The 21,437-nt window shown below is 34.7% G+C and overlaps 1 protein-coding gene and 1 long non-coding RNA gene across 3 annotated transcripts in view; one reads left to right on the forward strand and one right to left on the reverse strand.

Moving 5' to 3' along the window:
• BRCA2 (BRCA2 DNA repair associated) overlaps window positions 1-21,437 on the reverse strand; it is a 55,994-nt gene that overhangs the window by 29,470 nt on the left and 5,087 nt on the right. The window contains exons 4-14 of one of the 2 annotated variants that reach the window (XM_088793138.1): window positions 18,162-18,330; window positions 17,519-17,568; window positions 17,388-17,428; window positions 17,077-17,188; window positions 16,287-16,336; window positions 15,918-16,029; window positions 13,923-15,026; window positions 7,123-12,084; window positions 5,918-6,007; window positions 4,063-4,155; window positions 2,854-2,923 (exon numbers count right to left, since the gene is read on the reverse strand). In XM_088793138.1, the coding sequence (XP_088649264.1) occupies window positions 2,854-2,923; window positions 4,063-4,155; window positions 5,918-6,007; window positions 7,123-12,084; window positions 13,923-15,026; window positions 15,918-16,029; window positions 16,287-16,336; window positions 17,077-17,188; window positions 17,388-17,428; window positions 17,519-17,568; window positions 18,162-18,330 (6,853 nt within the window). The remainder of the gene's footprint in view (window positions 1-2,853; window positions 2,924-4,062; window positions 4,156-5,917; window positions 6,008-7,122; window positions 12,085-13,922; window positions 15,027-15,917; window positions 16,030-16,286; window positions 16,337-17,076; window positions 17,189-17,387; window positions 17,429-17,518; window positions 17,569-18,161; window positions 18,331-21,437) is intronic. The other variant, XM_088793139.1, reaches the window with a different exon arrangement.
• LOC141571083 (uncharacterized) lies at window positions 7,199-14,851 on the forward strand. Its single transcript, XR_016019327.1, has 3 exons — window positions 7,199-7,318; window positions 7,405-7,522; window positions 10,172-14,851. It is a non-coding gene; the product is annotated as an uncharacterized LOC141571083 (long non-coding RNA).

The following is a 21,437-nucleotide window of genomic DNA, read 5'->3' on the forward strand; positions in this document are numbered from 1 at the left end:
TGCCCACCCTTGAAAGCCTTGCCCACCCTTGAAACACTTTTTCCTCAGCCTTATCTCCCCTTCAAGCTAAGACTCACTGTTACCTGCCCTTCATGGCCAACCTTTCTAAACAGGTAATTTAACTAGCTATTTTCACTCCCGCATTCACTTAACTCTCATTTCTCCCACTATTCTATAGAAATTGTTCTCAATCAAGATGCTAGTAACTTCCCAAATACCAAAAAAATATCGCTTCATGTGTGCACTCATTCTACTAGATCTGATAGCTGACAGCTGACTTTTTTCTTCTTAAATCCTCACCACTAATATCTACACAACCATTGTCCCATTCTTTCCTCCTTCCTTCCTTCCTTCCTTCCTTCCTTCCTTCCTTCCTTCCTTCCTTCCTTCCTTCCTTCCTTCCTCTCTCTTTATTTTTGCTGGTTTTTCCTTTTTTCTTTCTCTTAAAAATATTCCTATCTCTAAAGCTGGATTTCTTTCCTATACGCTTTTGTGGGTGAGGTGAGTAATTTCCATTGTTTAAATAATCATATACCTAACAATAAAAATATTAATCTGCGGGGGAATGGGTTTTCACTTTGTGAGGGGTGTAAATGTCTCATTATTACATTGTTTTGTATACCTGAAACTAATAAAAAAAGTTAATCTGTATCTTCATGCCTGAACTTTCCTCTAGGTGTTATTTCTACAGTTTGAACTGCATATGGCACCAGACTCACTGCAAACTCAACATGTCCCAAACTATATTTATCATCTTCCCTGGCATACACGTTCTTCCTAATATTTGAGATCTTGTTAAAAACCTCGTACTTCCTTTTACCCAACCCTAAACCCCTGGTACTTGAAGTCACCCTAGAACTCATTTAGTTATCCATTCACATATCCATCAAATATTTAACGAGTTCCTACTACGTGTCAGGCACTGTTTTGGCTGGGAGATACCATGATGAACATAACAGAATCATAGAGTTCAGTCTAGTGGATGGGAACAAATATGCGAAATGGTAGTAAATGCTATGGAGATAAACCACTTGATAACTGGCATCTGAAAAAGGGCTACCCTCACACTTAATTTGATATTTTGGTCAGTGATAGGATTTTATGTTGGAAATCATTTCTTCTTGGAATTTTAAAGGCATTGCTCTGTATAATACATTACAGAATCTATAGTCTGCTAGCTTCCATTGTTAACAATGAGAGGATTTATACCATTGTGACCCTTGAAACTTTATTGAAAACCTGATTTTTTTGCCCTTGGGAATTTAAGGTTCCTCTTTGCCTCCCTAGTGTTCTAAAATATGAGGATGCACCTTAGTGTGGGCCAGTTTTATTCCTGTGCTCTCTCTGAGGGCCTTTTTAATCAAGGAAACTCATGGCCTTCACTATTGATAAAATATCTTAAATTCTTACTCTGAAAATTTCTCTCATTTCTCCTGTTCCTTCTTTCTCATACTCTAAATTTTCAGATGTTAAGATCCACAGGATTTACTTTCTGATTATCTTTTCAGTCCTTTTTCGTCTCTTTTTCTTTCTGCTCTACATTCTGGGGACATTCATAACTTTGATGTTCCATTACTTCAGAGTTAATTTATTTGTGCCATCATATTTTGAATTTCTAAGAGCTCTTTTTTAGCAACTTGTTCTTAATTGAAGGATGCAATATCTTCTCTTTCCTGAGAATATTAGTAAGTTTTATTTTGAAGTTATTTTGAAGTTTTCTTCTCCTTGCACAGTCTATTTCCTTTAAGTTTCTTTTTCTTTCTTTCTTTTTTTTTTTTTTTTTTTTGTTGCTTTGGGTTTTGTACTTGGGACACTATCTTTCATAGAGGTTTTCTTCCAGTGATCCTTGATTATCTGTTCTTATTTAAGGGGGAAGCCCCTGAAGAGCTTACTGGAAGCTGTGTACTGGTGGGCTGGTCAATTGTTGGCTTTACTGTCTGGTGATCTGGCTATGTTGTTTCAGCTGAGTACCCGCAACTGTAAATAGTTTTTGTTTTTTCTACTGGACTGGTCATATTCCCCAGAAAAAAATTTCCAGTCTTCTGCCCAGAGGCCTCGCTGCCAGCATTTGGAAGCCAAGCATGAGAAGGGGGTTAGGGAGTCTCACTACTCAACATATGAATTTTCACTTAATCTGTTTTCAGTCCCCTCCCGCCATCCCACTCCCAATTCAGAATCCCTCCCATTCGTCTGCTCCTGAGAATAACCTTCTCGAAGAGGGATAACTGCCAGTCTGCTTTAGGAGGGGATATAGCTGTTTCTTAAACAGATTTTCAACTAATCTTCCTATTTTCTACCTCAACTTCAGAAGTACATGTTGCTGCCAATTTGAGTCTTTCTCAGATTCTTTAGGGGAAATTGAGAGTTTCTCTGCTTGCTTTAATGTCAGGTTTTGGCTTTCTAAGTTTTTCATGCTTTCTGGCTTCCAAAATTTTGTTGTTTCTTCTGATAACTGTCCTTGTGGATTTATACATAAAAAAATTCTCTTAGTAATTTTAGCAAGGTTTTGAGAGGGAGGAGAGATAAAACGATATTTTCCACATATGCCATCTTTTTGTTATTTGATTATGAGTAATTTCCTTAATCGCTCTCAACCTCAATATCTCATCCAAAAATCAGAATAAAATCTGTTTGTCTACTTTATTTATGACTCTAAAAAATGAGATAATAACATAATACTATAAAGTACTACCAAAGTACAGAATTATTTAATCCTGATGTAGGCTTCCAAAAAGGGAAGCATTAACTCCTTTATTGAATATTAGTCCCATTATTTTTAGAAATAGTTATTTAAAAAACCCATATTTTTCCTACACAATATTAGAATTTAAAAAAAATTTAAACACGTCTTACCAAAAGGGTGTACAGGTAATCGGCTCTAAAGAAATGTGACGCATAAACAATCTTCTATCGTTTATTGTGCCTAGAAAAATATTTTTTACATTATGTATTATTAATGAAAATGAATTTTACATTATGTATTAATGAAAATCTAAGGGAAATTTTATTTACTATATCTATTTACTACAAATTATTGTAAATATTTACACAAAAAAGCTTGAGACAATTATACACGGTCTGACAATTAAGCTCGCGAACTTGTACGGATGTTGCTAACCTTTTTTGGTATCAGAGGGATTATTCACTCTGAATTTGTACCAACTGGACAAACAGTTCACCAAGTTTACTATTTGGAAGTGCTGAAAAGGCTGCATGACAAAGTTAGACGACCTGAACTTTTCACCAACAAATTCATGGCTCTTGCATCATGACAATGCACCAGCTCACACGGCACTGTCTGTGAGGGAGTTTTTAGCCAGTAAACAAATAACTGTATTGGAACACCCTCCTTTCTCACCTGGTCTGTCCCCCAATGACTTTTTCTTTACTCGAAGATAAAGGAAATATTGAAAGGAAGACATTTTGATGACATTCAGGCCATCAAGGGCAATATGATGACAGCTCTGATTGGCCATTCCAGCAAAAGAGTTCCAAAATTGCTTTGAAGGGTGCACTAGGCACTGGTGTCGGTGCATAGCTTCCCAAGGGGAGCACTTCGAAGGTGACCATAGTGATACTCAGCAATGAGGTATGTAGCCATTTTCTAGGATGAGTTCGCGAACTTAATTGTCAGACCTCATATGTCAAATGTGGCTGAAAGATGGAGTCAAGTGAGGACACAGACATGCCTGCTGGATTTGCCAACACAGAGATCACCATGTGACATAGGAAAGCATGATTTTGGTGGAATGGTGAGGGCCAAAGCTTGATTTGACTCCTGAACCTAAGCTTTAAATTATTATACTAAGTTCTTACTAAATTCTTATAGCTTTTTTATTAATCATTTCACATTTCCTAATGATGGACACCGTCCATATCATACTAGGTATTAGGGAAAAGTGCACATAACAAGGCAAGATATAAGTTTAACAAACCACACTGTAAAGTCTTTTCCAATTATCTATTAATATATACCCAAAAGAGATGAGAAAAAGTAATTTTAAGAATATTATGGGTAGTACCTATTAGAAGGGGAAAAATATGGATAAAACCAAATTTTACCGTCTGGATTGCTTTTTGAAGACTTTAAGGGTTTTTCTTGATTTTCTGTCCTGTCAAATTCATTTATCAAGTTTCTTTTGATTGGGGGTTCTCCTAAAAAGAAATTTTCATAGTTTTCAAAGCAAATAACATCAATTTTATTTTTCAAAAGCCTATAGTCCATTTTTTAAAACTAAAATATCGACTCTTACAATATGTTAAGCAAAAAATACATATTAACTATAATTTAAATAGCAACCGTTCTATTCTGAAGGAGAGGATTCATTTTTCAATATCACTTCAATTTCTATTATTTCTTGACCACTTAAAATACCTATTTAATTGGACCTAGGGACAAACAGATGTTACCAGATACCACAGATAAGCTAGCACTGAATATAATTCTAGGTTTACTGACAATAAGGACAAAACTTCTTCAAATAAACATTTTTTGTATTAAACTCAAGAAGGAATTTATTATATAGGTCCTTGAATTAGAGTGAGTAGGAGAAAAGATTCTTTAAATTACTAAAATTAAAATATTAGGAAAAGTAATACGTTTTCATTAGTTTCAGGTGTACAAAACATAACAGCTATTTACACCCCTCACAAAATGAGAATGCCCCCAATCTACGACCCCTCTGACATTGTATATAGCTGTTACAATACCATTGACTATATTCCCTATGCTATACTTTACACCCCGTGACCATATGTGTGTGTGTGTGTGTGTGTGTGTGTGTGTATATTTAATTATTGTTGACACTCAACATTATTCTACTTCAGTTTCAGGTGTACAGCTCACGGTCAGGCATCTACACAATCTATGAAGTGATTCCCCTGATAAGTCCAGTACCCATCTGGCACCCTACATAATCTATACAACATTACTGATTATATTTCCCATACTGTTTTTCATATCCCAAAAAGTACCATATTTTGCATTTATAATGCACTCCCATGTATATAATGTGCACCCATGTTTCTGGCCCAAACTTTCAGGGAAAAAATCTTTCGTTTTAATTCAGATTTTTATTTGTTTACATTTAGGTACTTGTCTTTTGTATTATAAAGGAATTTTAGCATTTATTTTTAACATATTATGTTACAAGAAATTTTATGTAACAAATAATTACAAAACACAAGAACAGAACAAGGTACAAGGAATTTTATGTACCAGTAACAAATTTATGATATTTAGGCATCACAGAAGGCAAAGAACTAGTCATCGTTGCAAGGTCATCGTAAGTTCAATAAAACCAATTATTGTATTCCAGGGTATCATTTTGCATACGGATATTGCTATTGATTTCTAGAGTTACACTTTTAACTCATAAGCATAAATAAAAGAATTAAAAACATTTATATAGATATGGAATTAGTACTACCCATGTATAATGCACATTCTTATTTTTCCCTCACAAATTTGGGCAAAAATGTGCACATTATTATACATGTCAAAATATGGTAATACTTTCTATTTGAAAATTTTACAAAGGCTGAGTAAAATTAAACAATAATGCTAATTACGCATTTCTGCGTCACACTGATAATATGTGATAACAGGTACTTTCCTTTTTGATGCTTTACTAAAGGCAATGAATTTAATAAGTAGGATTTAATAAGTAAAAATGTCCATGCGAGGCTTGTATCAAGTGTTAGATTATAATGTGCCTTAATTGTTTAACAAGGTTACTGGTTAAGTAACCAGAAGCTGATTAAGTTCTATATATACAGAGGGTGCCAAACAATGTATACACATTTTAAGAAAGGAAAACTGTATTAACACTGTAATACTCAACACATATGGATAACAAAAGATGAATACAAGTCATGTTTGACTTCCGCAGTTACAAGAGGTGCTCAAAGTGGTTACCATCAGCGTCCAGACACTTCTGATTACAGCGAACTACTGCTTGAGCAATGTTGACCAAAGTGTCCGCTTGTATACATTTGTTTGGCACCCCTGGTATATAACAGAAGTCAGGGAAATTAAATAGTGATGCTGTTGAGAACATTTATTAGAAGTTATTTTTGTCTAAGCAGGCTAACCCACTTCAGTATACACATGAACAAAACGGATCCCTATAAATAAAGCCATTATTTTCCATAAAAAGAACATGACTATAAGCATCTCCACTTCAGAATTCTGCACTAGTTTAAAGTAAGTATTATAAACTTACAACTTTGCCATAACATAAACTTGGTACAGAATGTGACCTAGATAACACTTGATTAAGCAAACCTGTATCCACCAGGGTAACTCAGGGGCGAAAGGCACCAAGTGGAAGAATGAACCGAGGGCTTCCGTGTCTTTTTCTGTATTGTGAAGGGACTGGACAAGAAGACTTATAATAACTCAATTATTCTATGAGTATATAGTTTTTTAAAAGGAGCTAGTTATTTAAGACCATTTACTTTAAAGCTGGAATGTTAGTTCTGGCATTTACGTTAATTGCAACTGATCAACAGATTCAATTATTTATTATTATTCCTACTCAGAGATACTAACTGAAAAAAAATTACACATCAGCTAACCTAGTAGTTGAACTAAGTTGTTAGACACACAGTTAAAAGAGATGTTAGAAGAGAGCACAAATGGCATTAAGACCACAATACTCTTTGCTAAGGATAACTGATTTGAGAACACTTCCTAGATGAACAAAAAGGAAGCAAGCCAACACCTCTAACTAGAAACCAACTTTTTAAGTTAATAAGAGCCACAGTCTGAACCTCTGCTATCTGTCTATCTGAAAACAATAAGTTGTTTAATGCAGGCTATTATAATACAAGATAAGAGTTTCAACTTTTCTAGATAAATTAAAATTTTTAATAGTAATTTCTCAATTATAACTATATTAATAATCTCTAAAAATCCATGGAGAACCTCAAAACACAACTTCTTGGTACACAGACTTAGATATCAAGAGTGAGGTCATATTCCTCCAACCCACACATCAAAATCTGGCAAAACATACAGAGTGTATAATACCCTCAATACTATAAGCTAGTATGCCAGGATTACTGAGGACTTATTTTCAAACATGATTGGCAAACCAAAATGAAAACACGGACACTTACCAACTGAGACAAATGCTTCTCCTCTTCTTTTCTGGGTTCTTGAATTTAACAAAACTGTTCTCTCATTGTTTTGGCACGGAAGGAGAGAAGGTTCGGGATGACTCAGCAGATCAGAATCCGTCAGCTCATCATCTTCCATAAAAGCTTTGGCAATCTCTACTGCTTCTGTTTCAAAATAGTTTTCTGGGTCTTTGGAGTAAGTAGAACAAATTTCTATATTTGTTCTCACGGGAAGAATAGGAAACATTTCAGTTTTCCCAATTTCCATTTTTATGTTTTTAGGTAAAGCTTGTTCTTTCCCCAAAAGATGACTGTTCTCAGTAAGTGGTGTTTTGCCTCCTGATACCAACTGCTGTTTGTCTCGCTTAAACTGAGAGAGACATGGAGATACTTCAACAGAGTGAGTATTATCTGAAGAACCAATTTCACTGTTACAGTTATTCGATAATTTAAGTTCTTTATTGTAGGCTTTTTCCATTTGGGAGTTTACGGAGTGTTCTGGGGCTCTCTTATCAATACAGGAGAGAGGAAGTATTTTTGACACAGCTTGTCTGGATGTAGGTGAACAGTGAAGACCACATTCACTTCTGCTGAAATCAAATTCCTCTAACATCCCCTTAACTCTGCTTAAGGCACTTTCAGAAACTGGAACCTGTTTTCCACTTGCAGTACTAAATCCAGAGAAAGCAGATGATAGTACATTTTGCGGGGTACGTGTCTTAGTATTTTCTTCTCTTGTGACCTTCTCTGACTGTTGTTCAAAGGGTACTGTGGAAAAGGGCAACTCAGCACTCTCTTCTAGCTTAGAAAATACCTGTCTAGCCTTTTGTAATGCAGCATCTGACACTTCTATAGACTTCCCACTCGCTGTGCTAAAAATACCACAAGCATTTGTAGAAGAGACCAACTTGGGAAGTTTCCCCGTATGAAATTTACATACATCAGAAACTTTCAAATTAACCTGACAAGGTAATACTTCAGTAACTTTTCCTGATCCGGACATACTTTGGCTGTGTTGTAGAATATGCTCCCTTTGAATGTCAGCAAAAACCTTGTTTGAACACATACTATGTTCACTATCCGAGGGGTTAGGAAAAATATCCTCCGACGCATCCACTGCCTTATGGTAACCTGCCACAGTTTTTGTTTGGCCAGTGCCTGATTTACTCTCAGTGTTTTGCTTAACAACCTGAGTGCAGTTGTCTGTAAACCTCTGTCTCCCTTTTGTTCCGTGTGACACGCTGACCATTTGACCACTTGCTGTACTGAATGCAGGTGGCCCTGCCTCAAAATTACTGGAATCAGACACGGTCACTTCCATGGCTGCATTTTCATTTTTGCACGGGGAAGAGTTAGTCACAAACTTCTGAACACAAATACTGTCATTTACAGTTTGCGGGTATGTATCTGCTTCTCTTATAGTGGATATTACTTCAGAAAAACCAGTGTTTTTTCTGTCTTTGACATTCTTCACTACTGGCTCAATTCGGGAATTACCAACTTTATTTTTTGAGAGAGATTCTGATTTATTATACACCTCATTGCAATGACAAAAATCAGAATAGTATGAATAGCTGTTAGACATGCTACTGCTACTTAAATAACTTGAATCTTGTTTTTCAGAGAGATGATTTTTTCCATTGTCAGTTATGACAGTGTTTGAGCAATTACCACATGAAGGATTTTCTACATAATCCTCAGGATATTCTTTTAAACATACAACCTTGGCAGCATTTATTTTTTCTGGTTGATCATCCAATTCTCCTTCTCTAAGCCATTTTTTTGCTTCAAGTAGTGAAGCCTGACTCACAGAAATTTTTCTCCCACATCTTGTGTAAAATGCCAATGCTGAATTTTCAACTGAACAAATGGACTGATTTGCGTAACAAGTTGTAGGACATTTTGCTGTTTCTTTTTCTACGGCTTCACATACTTTAATTTTAAGAGAGATACTATTTGACATTTGGAGATTATCAGTTTGTCTGCATAAATTATTACTTGAGAGCTTGGGTGGCATGGCAGTCTTGTTAGAAACAAGTTTTTTCTCCTCTAGAGAATTCTGCATTTCTTTGTATTTTGGGTCAGTTGTTATTTCAACTGTCTCACATGCTAATTCAAGCCCTTCTTCACATTCCTCTCTGTCCTTTAACATTTTTGCCCCTCGATGGCTAAAATCAGTGGCTCTACTATTATTATATTGCTTTTTTTCATCAAAAATATTTTTCACTTTGTCCAAAGATTCCTTTGCAATTTTCACCTTTTTCCCACTAGCTGTATGAAAACCCAACATGGTAGGTTCTTTGATCTTTTTGATTTCACATTCTGGTTCTGGTTGGAGAGTCAGTAATTGATTTTCAATACCAACTGGGTCACCTTCTTTCAATGTTTTCTCTTTAACCATATCTGTTTCCTCATGACTTGAAATGTCTATTTTGTTGACATTTATTCCAGAAAGGAATTCAGAATTCAAGGCATCTGAAAAGTTATTCAATTCTTCTTCTGCACATTTTTGATTAAAGAAATATACAACTTTATTTAATGAATCTTTGGAGATGCTGATATTTTTCCCACTTGCAGTCTGAAAAGATATATCAAAAATGTCAAAATCTTTTATGTTTTGCCCCATCTTATTAGCAGTCAACTCTTGTTTATTTGAGGTATTAACAAGACATGTTTCTTCAGCTTTCACAACTTCCAAACATGTTAAATCTGACACACTTTCTTTGACTCGAGTGTTTCCCTCCTTCATAAACTGGCTAGATGATTTTAGATGTATGTTGTGCTGATCAACACATTGCAAGACATTTTCAGTATTAGGGATACAAACAGTATCATTTTTATTTGAATCACTGCCATTAGAGTCTCCTAAGTTACAAATATTTGTACCAGCACCAGCATATTTGTCATTTTCATTTTCTGTGTTTTTCTTGTGATCTGCAGTATTTTCTTCAACAATCGTGCCAGTAGTCATTTCAATATTATTTTGTTGTATTAGTTGGCATTTACTATTGTTCTCATTTAAATTTGTATCATTGTTATAATTTTCTAGGTTAAACAATGAAAGAACAGAATCATTACATTTACTTGAAGAGAAACTTCTTGGATCTACTTCTGCAGAATATTCCTCACTAATATTCTCAATGTCCCTGAACAGTTTCATAGCTTTTTGCAGTGCTTCACTAGAAACATTCAGTTTTGTGCCACGAGCAGAATAAAAGCCTCTAAACTTCAGTTCGTTTTCATCTGTTAAATATCCAGAAGCACTTTTGTTACAGTTGGTTTTCAACGAGCAAACAAACTTTTGCTTACCTTCAAATTTCCTGCTGCTGTCTACCTGACTGATAGTTGGGGCATTATTTCTGAGATGAAGATCAATGTCTTTCCATTCCTCAGAAGTGGTATTCAAGGCAGGAATCTGGTTTTCAAGCATTTCAAATTGATTATTCTGTATCACGTGGCTTGGTTTTTGAAACTGTGTAAATTCAAACTGACTTCCTGATTCTTCCAATATAGTAGAAAGTTCTGTAATTTCTGCCTTTTGGCTAGGTGTTAAATTCTGGTTTGAACTAAAATCTTGCTTTAAAGATACAGTTGGAGGAGTTGTGTGACTATTTTCACTACTAGAAACAAATGTACTAATTTGTACACACCCAGATACAATGTTAGTTGACTGTGAATTAAGTGCATGAGGTTTTCTTAGTTTCTTTTGATTTTCTGATGATGTATTTACAATTTCAACACAAGCTAAATCAGTATAAAAATGTTCTTCGATATCTTTGAAAAGCAGTTTACCTTTCTTAATGTTGTGTTCAGAGAGTTTTATCTCTTTATTAGAAGCTGTTCTGAAGCCATTTCCAAAATTGTGATTTGAAATGGGATCTGCGAGTCCTGCCCATTTGTCCATGTAATTATTATTTCTATTTGATTTCTTATCTATATCCAAGGAGATGTCTGATTTTGAATCTTCACTTAGAGTCCTTTTTAGTTGCTGTGTTACATTATTTCTGTTCTTCTCTGTAAGATCACGGACTATAGTTGATGAATCAAAATCTTCTGTAATGGACACTCTGACAGCTTGTTTGTCATCGATACCTGTACCTACTACGATGGTAGAGTTCTTTAGAATAGGTCCTCTTACAAAACTGAGGTTAGCCTCATGAAGTTCCTTAGTATTTTCTAAAACAAGAATATTTGTTTCAGTAGTTGTTTCAAAGACAAAATCATTCTCATTGTCCTGGAAAAGTTCTTCAGAGTTTGAATTGATAGTTATTTTTGGAACTGAAGTTGTCTCTTCTTGATCTCTCTGGATTACTGTGAGACTTGTATTTTGGTTGAATTGTACCTTAACAGAAGATGATGCTACAGTTACGTATTTTTCAGGTGACAACAACTCAGCTTTTTTAGAATTTTCATTTAAAACACGTATTTCTTGATTCTTTTCCATGGTGATATTTTTGGTTAAATCAAAACCAGCTTCACAATTCTTATCTTTTAGTTTCTCTAATGTTGTATATGATTCTTTTCCTCTAAAAATCACAACTGGATTTGATGGAGGATCCTTGGAGCTGGGAGTTAAAATACTGGCCTTATCATGGTTATAGAAACAGCTTTCCTGGGATGGAAAGTGAACACTACTATATTGTACTTCTGAATGTGGCATTGCAGGAAAGACATTTTCTTTTATGTCTGAAACGCTTTGGCTTTTTGGGTCAGCTTCACAATGTTTTTCCTGCAAGCATGAGAGATAATCAGTTTCTGTGGTTATAAATGACTGCAGTTTTTCTTTATTAACTTTTGCTTCTTTATAATCAAGATCCTGACATATAACTTTATTATTATAAGAACTGCTTTCATTACTGGAATATTGTCTCAGATTTGTTCTTAAAGAGCTGGTTAAAGACAAAGTTGGTTCTTCAGAATCATTCTGTAAACAGCTGTTTTTGACAGAAGAATGTAATAAACCTAAGCATAAAGACACAAAGTGACAAAATAAAATTAAAGTACCATCAATCACAGTCACTAAATATTTTCTATCAAGTTAAAATTCTTATTTTCTAAAACAATTACATGAAAAGGAAGAAGTGAATGTCAGGTTTAAAAACAGAAATAATTCTAGATATTCTTTATTTTGAATTTATTATATTTTCCAACTAAAGATGAATAGGACCTAGTATTTTTTTTAAATATGTATCGACTCAATCAAAATTAGTATGTCGTTTCAGAAAGCAGCTAGCTACCATGAGTAAAATTCAAAGTAATTATATTAGAAAATTGGAAAAAATTCATTGCTAATATTGATGTAATAGAAGGTTAAAAAGCAAGGCAAAGGAAAGGAATTAGAAAACTAACCATTTCCATTAGTTAATTCAGTCTTTCAAATTGAAAACACACACACAAAAAAATCAACCTTTAAAACCAGGTTCTACATATGAAGGGCCTGAAAGATGACTTAATCTCAATTATAAAGGTAAATTAACCTGCTCTGTTCAGTTAATTTTAAAAGCCCTCTGAATTTCCTATTAATAAGTCAAAATTACTCATTTCATTTTCTTTCATCAGTGACCACTACTATATATTAGGTTTTAACTGATACGTACAGCATTAAACATTTTTCTCTGGAAATTAACCGAAATCTCAAACAGTTCCTCTGTATGCCAGTTCCACCAAACCCATCAGTTGTTGAGATGTTATAACCCACTAAAATCTTCTCACAGGGAGCTAAAATCACTTTTAACATAGAATTTAGCTACTGATGATATGAACTGTTGCTCAAATAAAAAATGAGTTTCATTGTGCACACTCTGGACACACAGAGATACAGTAATAACTCGAAGCAATCTCTAAATATTTGAGAAAATTATTTAACAATGATGAAAATCACTACTTTATTTAGGACTAGCTTATATTTAACTTAGCTAGCAATTAGCTCTTTTTTTCGATTGTTTTACATGCTTTAGAGAAAATACATAGTCAACAGCATAACACATTTACAGAAATGTCCAATTTGTATACAATAAACACTGGGAAATTAAAGCAGGAAGTATGTAGCCAGGCTCTTGATGCTTATAAATCACAGGCTGTGTCTTAAGAGTGATCATTATACATATACCATGCAAACTGATTCAACAAGTTTGAATGAAATGATTTTGAACATTTGAACATTGATAATCAAAGGCCTAACTAAACAATAACAATATAAGGTGATGTCAGGTATGTTGACATCACTTGATATTGAATACAGTTGACCCTTGAACAACATGGGTTTCAGTTGAGTGAATCCACTTATATTTGTATTCTTTTCAATAAATACGCAGTCGGCCCTCTACATCCTGGGGTTTTGCATCTGCAGATTCCCAACCACAGATAGAATACACTGTTTTCAATCCATGGTTTGTTGAATCTGCAGATGCAGAGGGCTGACCACATGCATTGTTCCACGCCATTTTATATATAGAGGGACTCGAGTGTCCAAGGATTTTGATATTGTGGGGGGATGTCCTGGAACCAGTGCCCAGCAGATATCCAGATATGACTGAGTTTTGGGGTAGTCAAAAGTTACACTTGAATTTTTGGCTGCGCAGGGATCGGAGCCCTTAACATCTCTGCATTGTTTAATGGTCAACTGTACAAGATACAGAGATTTTAAAAAACTACACAAGAAAACCAAATATACTACAGCAGGAAAGCAGGCAGTATGTTTCAAAAGAGACTAAAGAAAGAGATTCACATATTCAAATAAGAGAACTTGTCACCATCCATAAAACTCTATGTACTATTCCCACACACAGAAAAAAAGGTACCTGAATCAGCATTTGTAACCGTTGGTGGTGCTTCAAAAGAATCTGATTCAAATTGGGCTGAATAGTTAGGTAATTTTGATTCTTGGTCTTTCTGCATTTTTAGTCCTTGATAAGATGTTTCATGATTTATAGGATAAATAAACTTTTTAGTTTTCTTTCTCAAAGAGGATATTAAACTTGTATTCTTCAAAGCTACAGAAGTGTGTTTGATAGTGGCTGGCCAGCTTCCATTATCAACTGAACTTGCATATAAAGAACTCTCTTTCTGTGAGCAAACAGTATGTATTTCCAACCCACTTGCAGAGGCTTCAGGTTCTTCTTTAAAGTTTGGATCAGTTACATTATTTGAGAAAATTGCACTGGATGTCTCTTCAGGTGATTCTCTGATCCTGAATATAGACTTTTTGATATCCTGAAGTGGAGAAACTATCAGGGAAGTTTCAGGTACTGCGTGCTTTTCCACAAGAGTGGAATCTTCATGAGATCCAAGACACTGTCCGTCATCTCTCTTATTTACCACTGTTTCCTGAGTTAGTATCGTCTCTGTTTTTGGTTCACTTGAAATATGTGACAAAGAACTTTCTAAAGTAATGAAGTCGGTATGTACTTTCTCTTTGACTATGAGATCTTTTTCTAAATTATTTTGGTCACAAGAAGAAATATGCAGTAGGGGTATTTCTTCCATCTGGGTTCCATTTAGACCTGAGAGGATTAGCTGAGACCATTCAGAGGCTGAAGAGTTTACAACTTCTTCGGAGATCATGTCACTTCCATTCCCAAAAGGCTTCTGATTTGTTATATTTGAATCAAATGGATCACTGTCATTTGGTTCCATTTCAGATACAAATGAATGTTTATTTTCTTTTATTTGTTTTTTAGCTTCTTCACACTCATCGGTTTTTGTTTCATTAAAAATATTTTTCCTAGTCTTGCCAGCTTTTATTTTTTGAAAATTTCTTGTTTTATATTGAGAAATACATAATGAAAAATTATCTCCAGAAACATCGGCAACTTTTTCATGTATGTCATCTTCTAGGACATTTGGCATTGACTTTCCAAAATGGTCTTTGCAGCCACTTACTTTACCAAATGAATTCTCCAATCCTGTTAAAGTTTAAAACAGTAGCATATTTAATAACATTTTGTAATACAACCATGTAATTTATAGTATTCTCACAACCTTTTTCATAGAAATAGTATATACTAAATTACACATAATTTAACATTTAAAGGGTTATCTTCAGTGCTAGATGTTTTTTTGGGGGGAGGGGGGCACACCACCCTTCCCATGTTTCTCTGATAAAGACTGACTCCAATGTCCCGAAAGCCTTTTATTCATACTCCAATCTCCAATCATGTTTCTTTACCAACTCTACACAAACTCACCCAATCTTACTATATATATACATATATATACATATACATATACATATACATACATATACACACACACACACACACACACACACACACACACACACACACACACATATATACAATCTAACATCTAAAATTTATCAAACCAGATGTTCCAGATTAATTTGTGGCCCTACAACTGAAAGTAAAATCTGATTACACACACACACACACACACACACACACCCCAGATATGCAATCCTACACATTTATACAGACATACACACATGCTAAGAAAAATGCAATATTCCCATGACCCGATTAGGTAATTTTTGATATATCTGAAACCATATTTATTTTCTAATTAGAAAATTAGGCTTTCACATTTTGTTAATTATTAAGTCTCATTCTTCATCTGTAAGTTTCGAGTAATGGGTTTTGTTTTTGTGTCACAGCAGCATCTTGAATAGTGTTATCTCGCATGACATTTAAACATTTCATCTAAATTAAGTTAGTTTGTACCCTCAATACTGTATTCAGTCATCAAGAAAGGAGAAGCAATGTGTTTTCTCTTTAGGAGGAGCAATATTTCAATTATGTCAGTTAAAAACAGTAGTTCAATTAAACATAAGGACTTACCATGACTTTTAGCTTCTCTTTGATTTTTGTTTTCATTGTCTAGCCCAGAAGGGATAAACCAATTATTTTTCTTCAGATGTTCATCATTGATAGAAAAATAGCTTTTCAAAATCTGCAAGTTATATTTTAAAATTACTCATATGGGGTCTCTTTATATATATATATACAACTTACTATTGCATAGATAGGTAGCAGAGTTTCAAAGGAAATCAGAGTAAATCACATATGGGAACAGGTTTAGAGACTTTCTCAAAGGCTTAGATAAATTATAAATTAGGGAGTGAAAAAATGCAAGATCAGTAATTTTTCACGGCATCCTACAATTATAAGCAACTGCAACAGCATAATCAATTTATCATATTTACTTACAGCAGTAGTATCATTAGGACATACAGCTGCACGTGCTTCTTCATCTCTGACTGGAAAAAAAATTCAATACTGTATCATATACATCATACACTAAAGTTAATGCAAAAACTTACGTATTCTTTTTGTCAGACATGAAAAGACACATACACTATTGGATGACATGATACATCTGAAACAAAATGAATTGACCCAAGTAGAGTAATTAGAAAGGTCAATCAACATAGTGAATAAGGTACATTCACTTCCTTACTACCAATCATAACGTGGTAAGAAATTATGACTTAGTGATCCTGACTTTAATGTAATATTGTCCACAAAGACTTGGAGAATCAACTAAAGCTGTGAGGTCATGACTTAAAAGCTAAAGCTTTTAGACTTTAGCATTTATTTAGATAATGGTATAGTCTAAAGGCATGTCATATGTTAAACATTTCTTACTTTTCAACATGCTTTTATTTGTATTATTTCATCTGAGCAACTGAAGAATAAAGTTAAATTTCTAGCTAAAGGAAATGGAATGTATTTTAGCTAGAATAATAATAAAAAAAAAAATCCTGGTTTGCATATAATTTGACTCCTATAGAATACTACTTAATGTACTTGTGATTTATCCTAATCTACACAAAATAGAATAAAACTACTCTGAACTAACACACTTATCAAGGACAGTATTGACTAATCTAATTACCATCTAATTATATTTTCATGTTTTCTTTTCAAGAGAGGCATTTTAGATGGCAATTCATCACCGTCATCTACCTCCTTATGAAATACACATTGACAGTCTTACCTATAAGCACAGTAGCACTGAGGGTTGGTGGTGTGGCCAAAGAACTTGACCAAGACATATCAGGATCCACCTCAGCTCCTAGACTTTCAGAAATATGTTTTGGTGTCTGACCCTGGTAATAAAGAAAATAGTTTATTTCATAGAAAGGCACTGATGATTAAACATATTTTCTCATTCACTTATTTTTTTCATTTATCATTTACTGAATGCCTATGTGGGACTGTAGGTACGTATCTGTAAATCCCAGGGAAAAGTATGACACTGTTGTAAAATTCTCAATTACTACACAATAAAGTAGGCAGAATATTTACCGTCAGAAGCTTTGGTGTATGAAATAAACATCCACATACCACTGGAGGTAAAACAAGGAAAAAATTACTAAGTTTTATTTTTATTAAAATTTGTAACATTTAAAAAATAAAAGCCTTGTTTTTAATCATACCTGACTTTTCTCTTTGTGGTGTTACATGTATACATCGCAGAACACCAGGGCTAAAACAAAACAAAACAAAACAAAACAAAACAAAACAAAACAAATCCCTCATGATTCAAGAGAAAACAGAAATGGCAAAAAAAACAACTAATCTTATTAAAAAAGGACTCTCAGTCATATGTCATATTAATTGCAATTATAACGCCCGTTGAAAGTAATGTATAAAGTACTTACAAATTTCAGCTGGTGGGAACTGTATATTTTGAATTTAAAAATTATATAAAGTGAATCTATAATAGCATCACATTCTCTCCAATGATTCAAAGTACACAATTTATTTTAAACTGATAATTACAAGGGCATTGTTTTTCATCATTAATTTTTTTATCATTAATATTTTTGTTACATAAAAACTTCATAGAATATACAGAAAAACCAGTGAATTCAACATTGTAAGAAAAACAAAGAAATGTTTCTAATGCAAAAATGACTGTATTAAAGAACTCAGCCTAAAAGGAGATTTTTAAAAATATAAGTTACTCTACCAGGCTCTCTGCCAAAATATTGTGTAAACATTAGATGCATTTCTATAAAACAAATTATCATATGAAGGAAAATGTTTAAGCATTTTAATATAGTAGCTCCATCATACCTTTCACTAAGACAAGAATTTAGAGGTGGGCTGGTAACATCATTTGCTTGATCCATTTTAGCCTTCATTGTGCAACTTCTTTTATGCTTACTATTGGTACTATCCTTTCCTGGAACAGTACAATAATTCAGTGAGGATGTGTATGCTCTGGACTGTGAATTTTCATTCTCTGGAAGTATTTAAAACAAAAAGTCTTCTGTACTGGAAGGAGAACGGATGAGGAGTTCAGTCTGAACTGGCTCTCAGTTTGCTGAGCCTCCCCAAAAGGGACGTCTGCCCCTATTATATGCTTACTATAACAACCATAGTAAACATATATAATAATATGCATAAGGCACATGGGTCATGCAACCAAGATACAGTTTTAACCTCAAGGAGTTCAGAATATAGCAGGGGGAATTTTTTGAAATGTGCACAAGTGGAAGACAAAGTCGAATGTGATATGTCCTTTTATTAAGTGTCACACTACTACAGTATCATGGAGAAACAGAGTAAAGGAAAAGACCTTTATTGAAAACCTACCAAGGTACCAAATCTGACCCTATTACTTTTCTGCTGAAAACCTTTCAAGATCTTGTTCTCACAATGAAGTTCAAACTCTGTAACAAAACTCCCCGGTATCAAGACCTTCACAATCTGTTGTTTTAATTTCTATGACATTTTTTCACACTTTACTTTTCAGTTGTACCCAACCACCTGCATATCCTGCAAGAATGCTCTCTTTCCCTCTAGGCCTGTGTACAAACTGTTTCTTTCTCTCTCGTTTTATTTCTCTTGACCTGGAACATCCTCGTTCAGGCTGCCATTTGGAAACTATCTCCTCCAGAAAACTTTACTGGTCCCTACAATGAGATTAAGTGACTGCCCCTCTATGTGCTCCCTGCAGTTTTATTACACGTTGTCCCGTTTTCTCTACTAGACTGTGAATTCCCTGAGGTTGACATCTCGTCTTATTTATCACTGTATCCTCAGCAACAACAATAATTACCTGATATGCTATAGTTACTCCACCAATACTGGCTGAATGAATTAGCAGTGAGTAGAAAAGTGGGTTGTAGGCAGCAACACATACTCCTGCTATTCTCGCTGACCACATCTGCTTTCTGGGTAGGGTGTGGAATGCTCAGACAGGGCTTTTAAAGCTGTATGTGGCTCTATCAACTCCAATGTACAGTTTTTCAACATTCCTATTTTATGTATTACAAATTGGAACCTTGAGGCATTTATATTATTCTTAAAAACTGCTTTTAAAAATAGTTGCTTTAATCGATCCTATGACCTCTAACTTAGAGAAGCTTTGGGGGAAATAAGCTGTAATAAGTGTTACTAAAATAAAGCAAAGACCAAACTGAAAACGATTTGTAGCAGCATACACAAAACACTGTGTTATATTCTCATTTCTCAAGTAACAGGGAATAGACAAAATCGGTAACAAGCCAAATGGACATGTAACTTAAAAACCTCAATTCAACAAAATATCCAACCTCTTTCTCTAATGAGAGTTTTAGTTAAAGATATTAAAATGTAGCTAACCTTATTTTTTGAAATTTCACCTTTCCCTGTTCACTTTAACAAAGATCCCTAAAAGAAAAAACAAACAAAAGGACTTAAACAATAATCCAAACCATGAGATACCACTATACACCTATTAGAATGACTAAACTCCAAAACACTGAATCCACCAAATGCTGGCGAGGACGTGGAGCAACAGGAACTCTCACTCACTGCTGGTGGAGATGCTAATGGTTCAGACACTTTGGAAGACAGTTTGCAGGTTGTTACAAAACTAAACATAATCCTAACGTACTATCCAGCAATCATGCTCCTTGATATTTATCCCAAGGAGCTGAAAACTTAGGTCCACACAAAAACCTGCATAGGGGTTTATAGCAGCCTTTATTCACAATTGCTAAAACTTGGAAGCAACGAGACATCCTTCAGTTGGTGAGTATATAAACAAATTGGTCCATCCAAACAATAGAACATCACTCAGTGATAAAAAGAAATGAGCTATCAAGCCATCAAAAGACATGGAGGAACCTTACATTGTTAAGTGAAAGAGGCCAGCTTGAAAAGGCTACATATACTGTATGATTTCAACATGGTATATGACATTCTGGAAAAGATGAAACTTTAGGCAGTAAAAAAGATCAGTGGTTGCCCGGGGTTTGGGGGTGGTGGTAGTGAATTAGAGCTCATGGGGGATTTTCAGTAAATCTGTTCTGTATGATACTGTAATGGTGGACACACAACATTATATATTTGTCAAAATCCATAGCCCCATACAAAGAAACCCTAATGTAAACAAAGGACTTTAGTTAATAATAAAGTGTCAGTATTGGCTCAGCAATAAAAAGAAACCGAACTGTAAAACATGAAAAGCAAAAAAATGAACCAGGCAAAAACAACTCCATACCCAAATAATCATTTCCCCCAAAACTTGAGACTCTCATAAATAAGCTGAATAATGGTAAGATAAACTCATGATTTGAACACAAAAGGAAGGACTACTGCGAAGCAGAAATATTAATAGCACATTTCCTCATGGAACGCTAGGGATAACTCTTTAAAAACAGCTTAAGTCTTACTCTTACATTTCAATACTGAATTTAAAGTAAACTTAAAAACAAAAAGTCTCAAGAGACTAGTCAACAGGATTATTGATGCGCTCTAACCTTGAAGTCAGCCTCTGACTGAGTCATTCATCCCTATCCTCCCCGGCTTAAAGACGGCCGATTCTAGCAGGTTACAATTAGAGAATAAACACTGACACTAGCAGTCTATCAAGGCTCAGGACTCGGCATAAACTGGTTGAGGGGGCTTTTCATGACCGCATTAAGACAGACGGTAGGTAGATTGCTGCCGCACGATGCCCACTATGTGGCACTTGGTACATGCCCATTGTAGCACCTACAATCCCAGTACATTTATTTATGTATCTTCTCCCATAAAGACTGAGGTCCGAGAGGTCAAAGGTCACCTTACTCATGTTTATATCCTTAATGCCTAGCAAGTTGCCAGGCACAGTGAGCACGGAATAGTGGTTGAATGGATGATTCCTTTTTCTGGGTTCTCCTTGGCACTTCCTCTGCTGAATACCCCGTAGGCCTCATCAGAATCAATTTTCTCACCACACGTGATGATTATCACCTCCCAGACACATACCTAGTTAATTCCTACAGTTCTCTCTCCTGCCTGTATTCTTTCTTTCAGTCTTATATTTCCCAAAGCCTCAGGACATCTCCACCTTAACATCCCATTACTGTCTCAAATTGC

This window comes from Rhinolophus sinicus, chromosome 16, assembly GCF_057876585.1.
Source record: "Rhinolophus sinicus isolate RSI-liver-muscle chromosome 16, RSI-T2T, whole genome shotgun sequence".
NCBI classification, from domain to species: domain Eukaryota; kingdom Metazoa; phylum Chordata; class Mammalia; order Chiroptera; family Rhinolophidae; genus Rhinolophus; species Rhinolophus sinicus.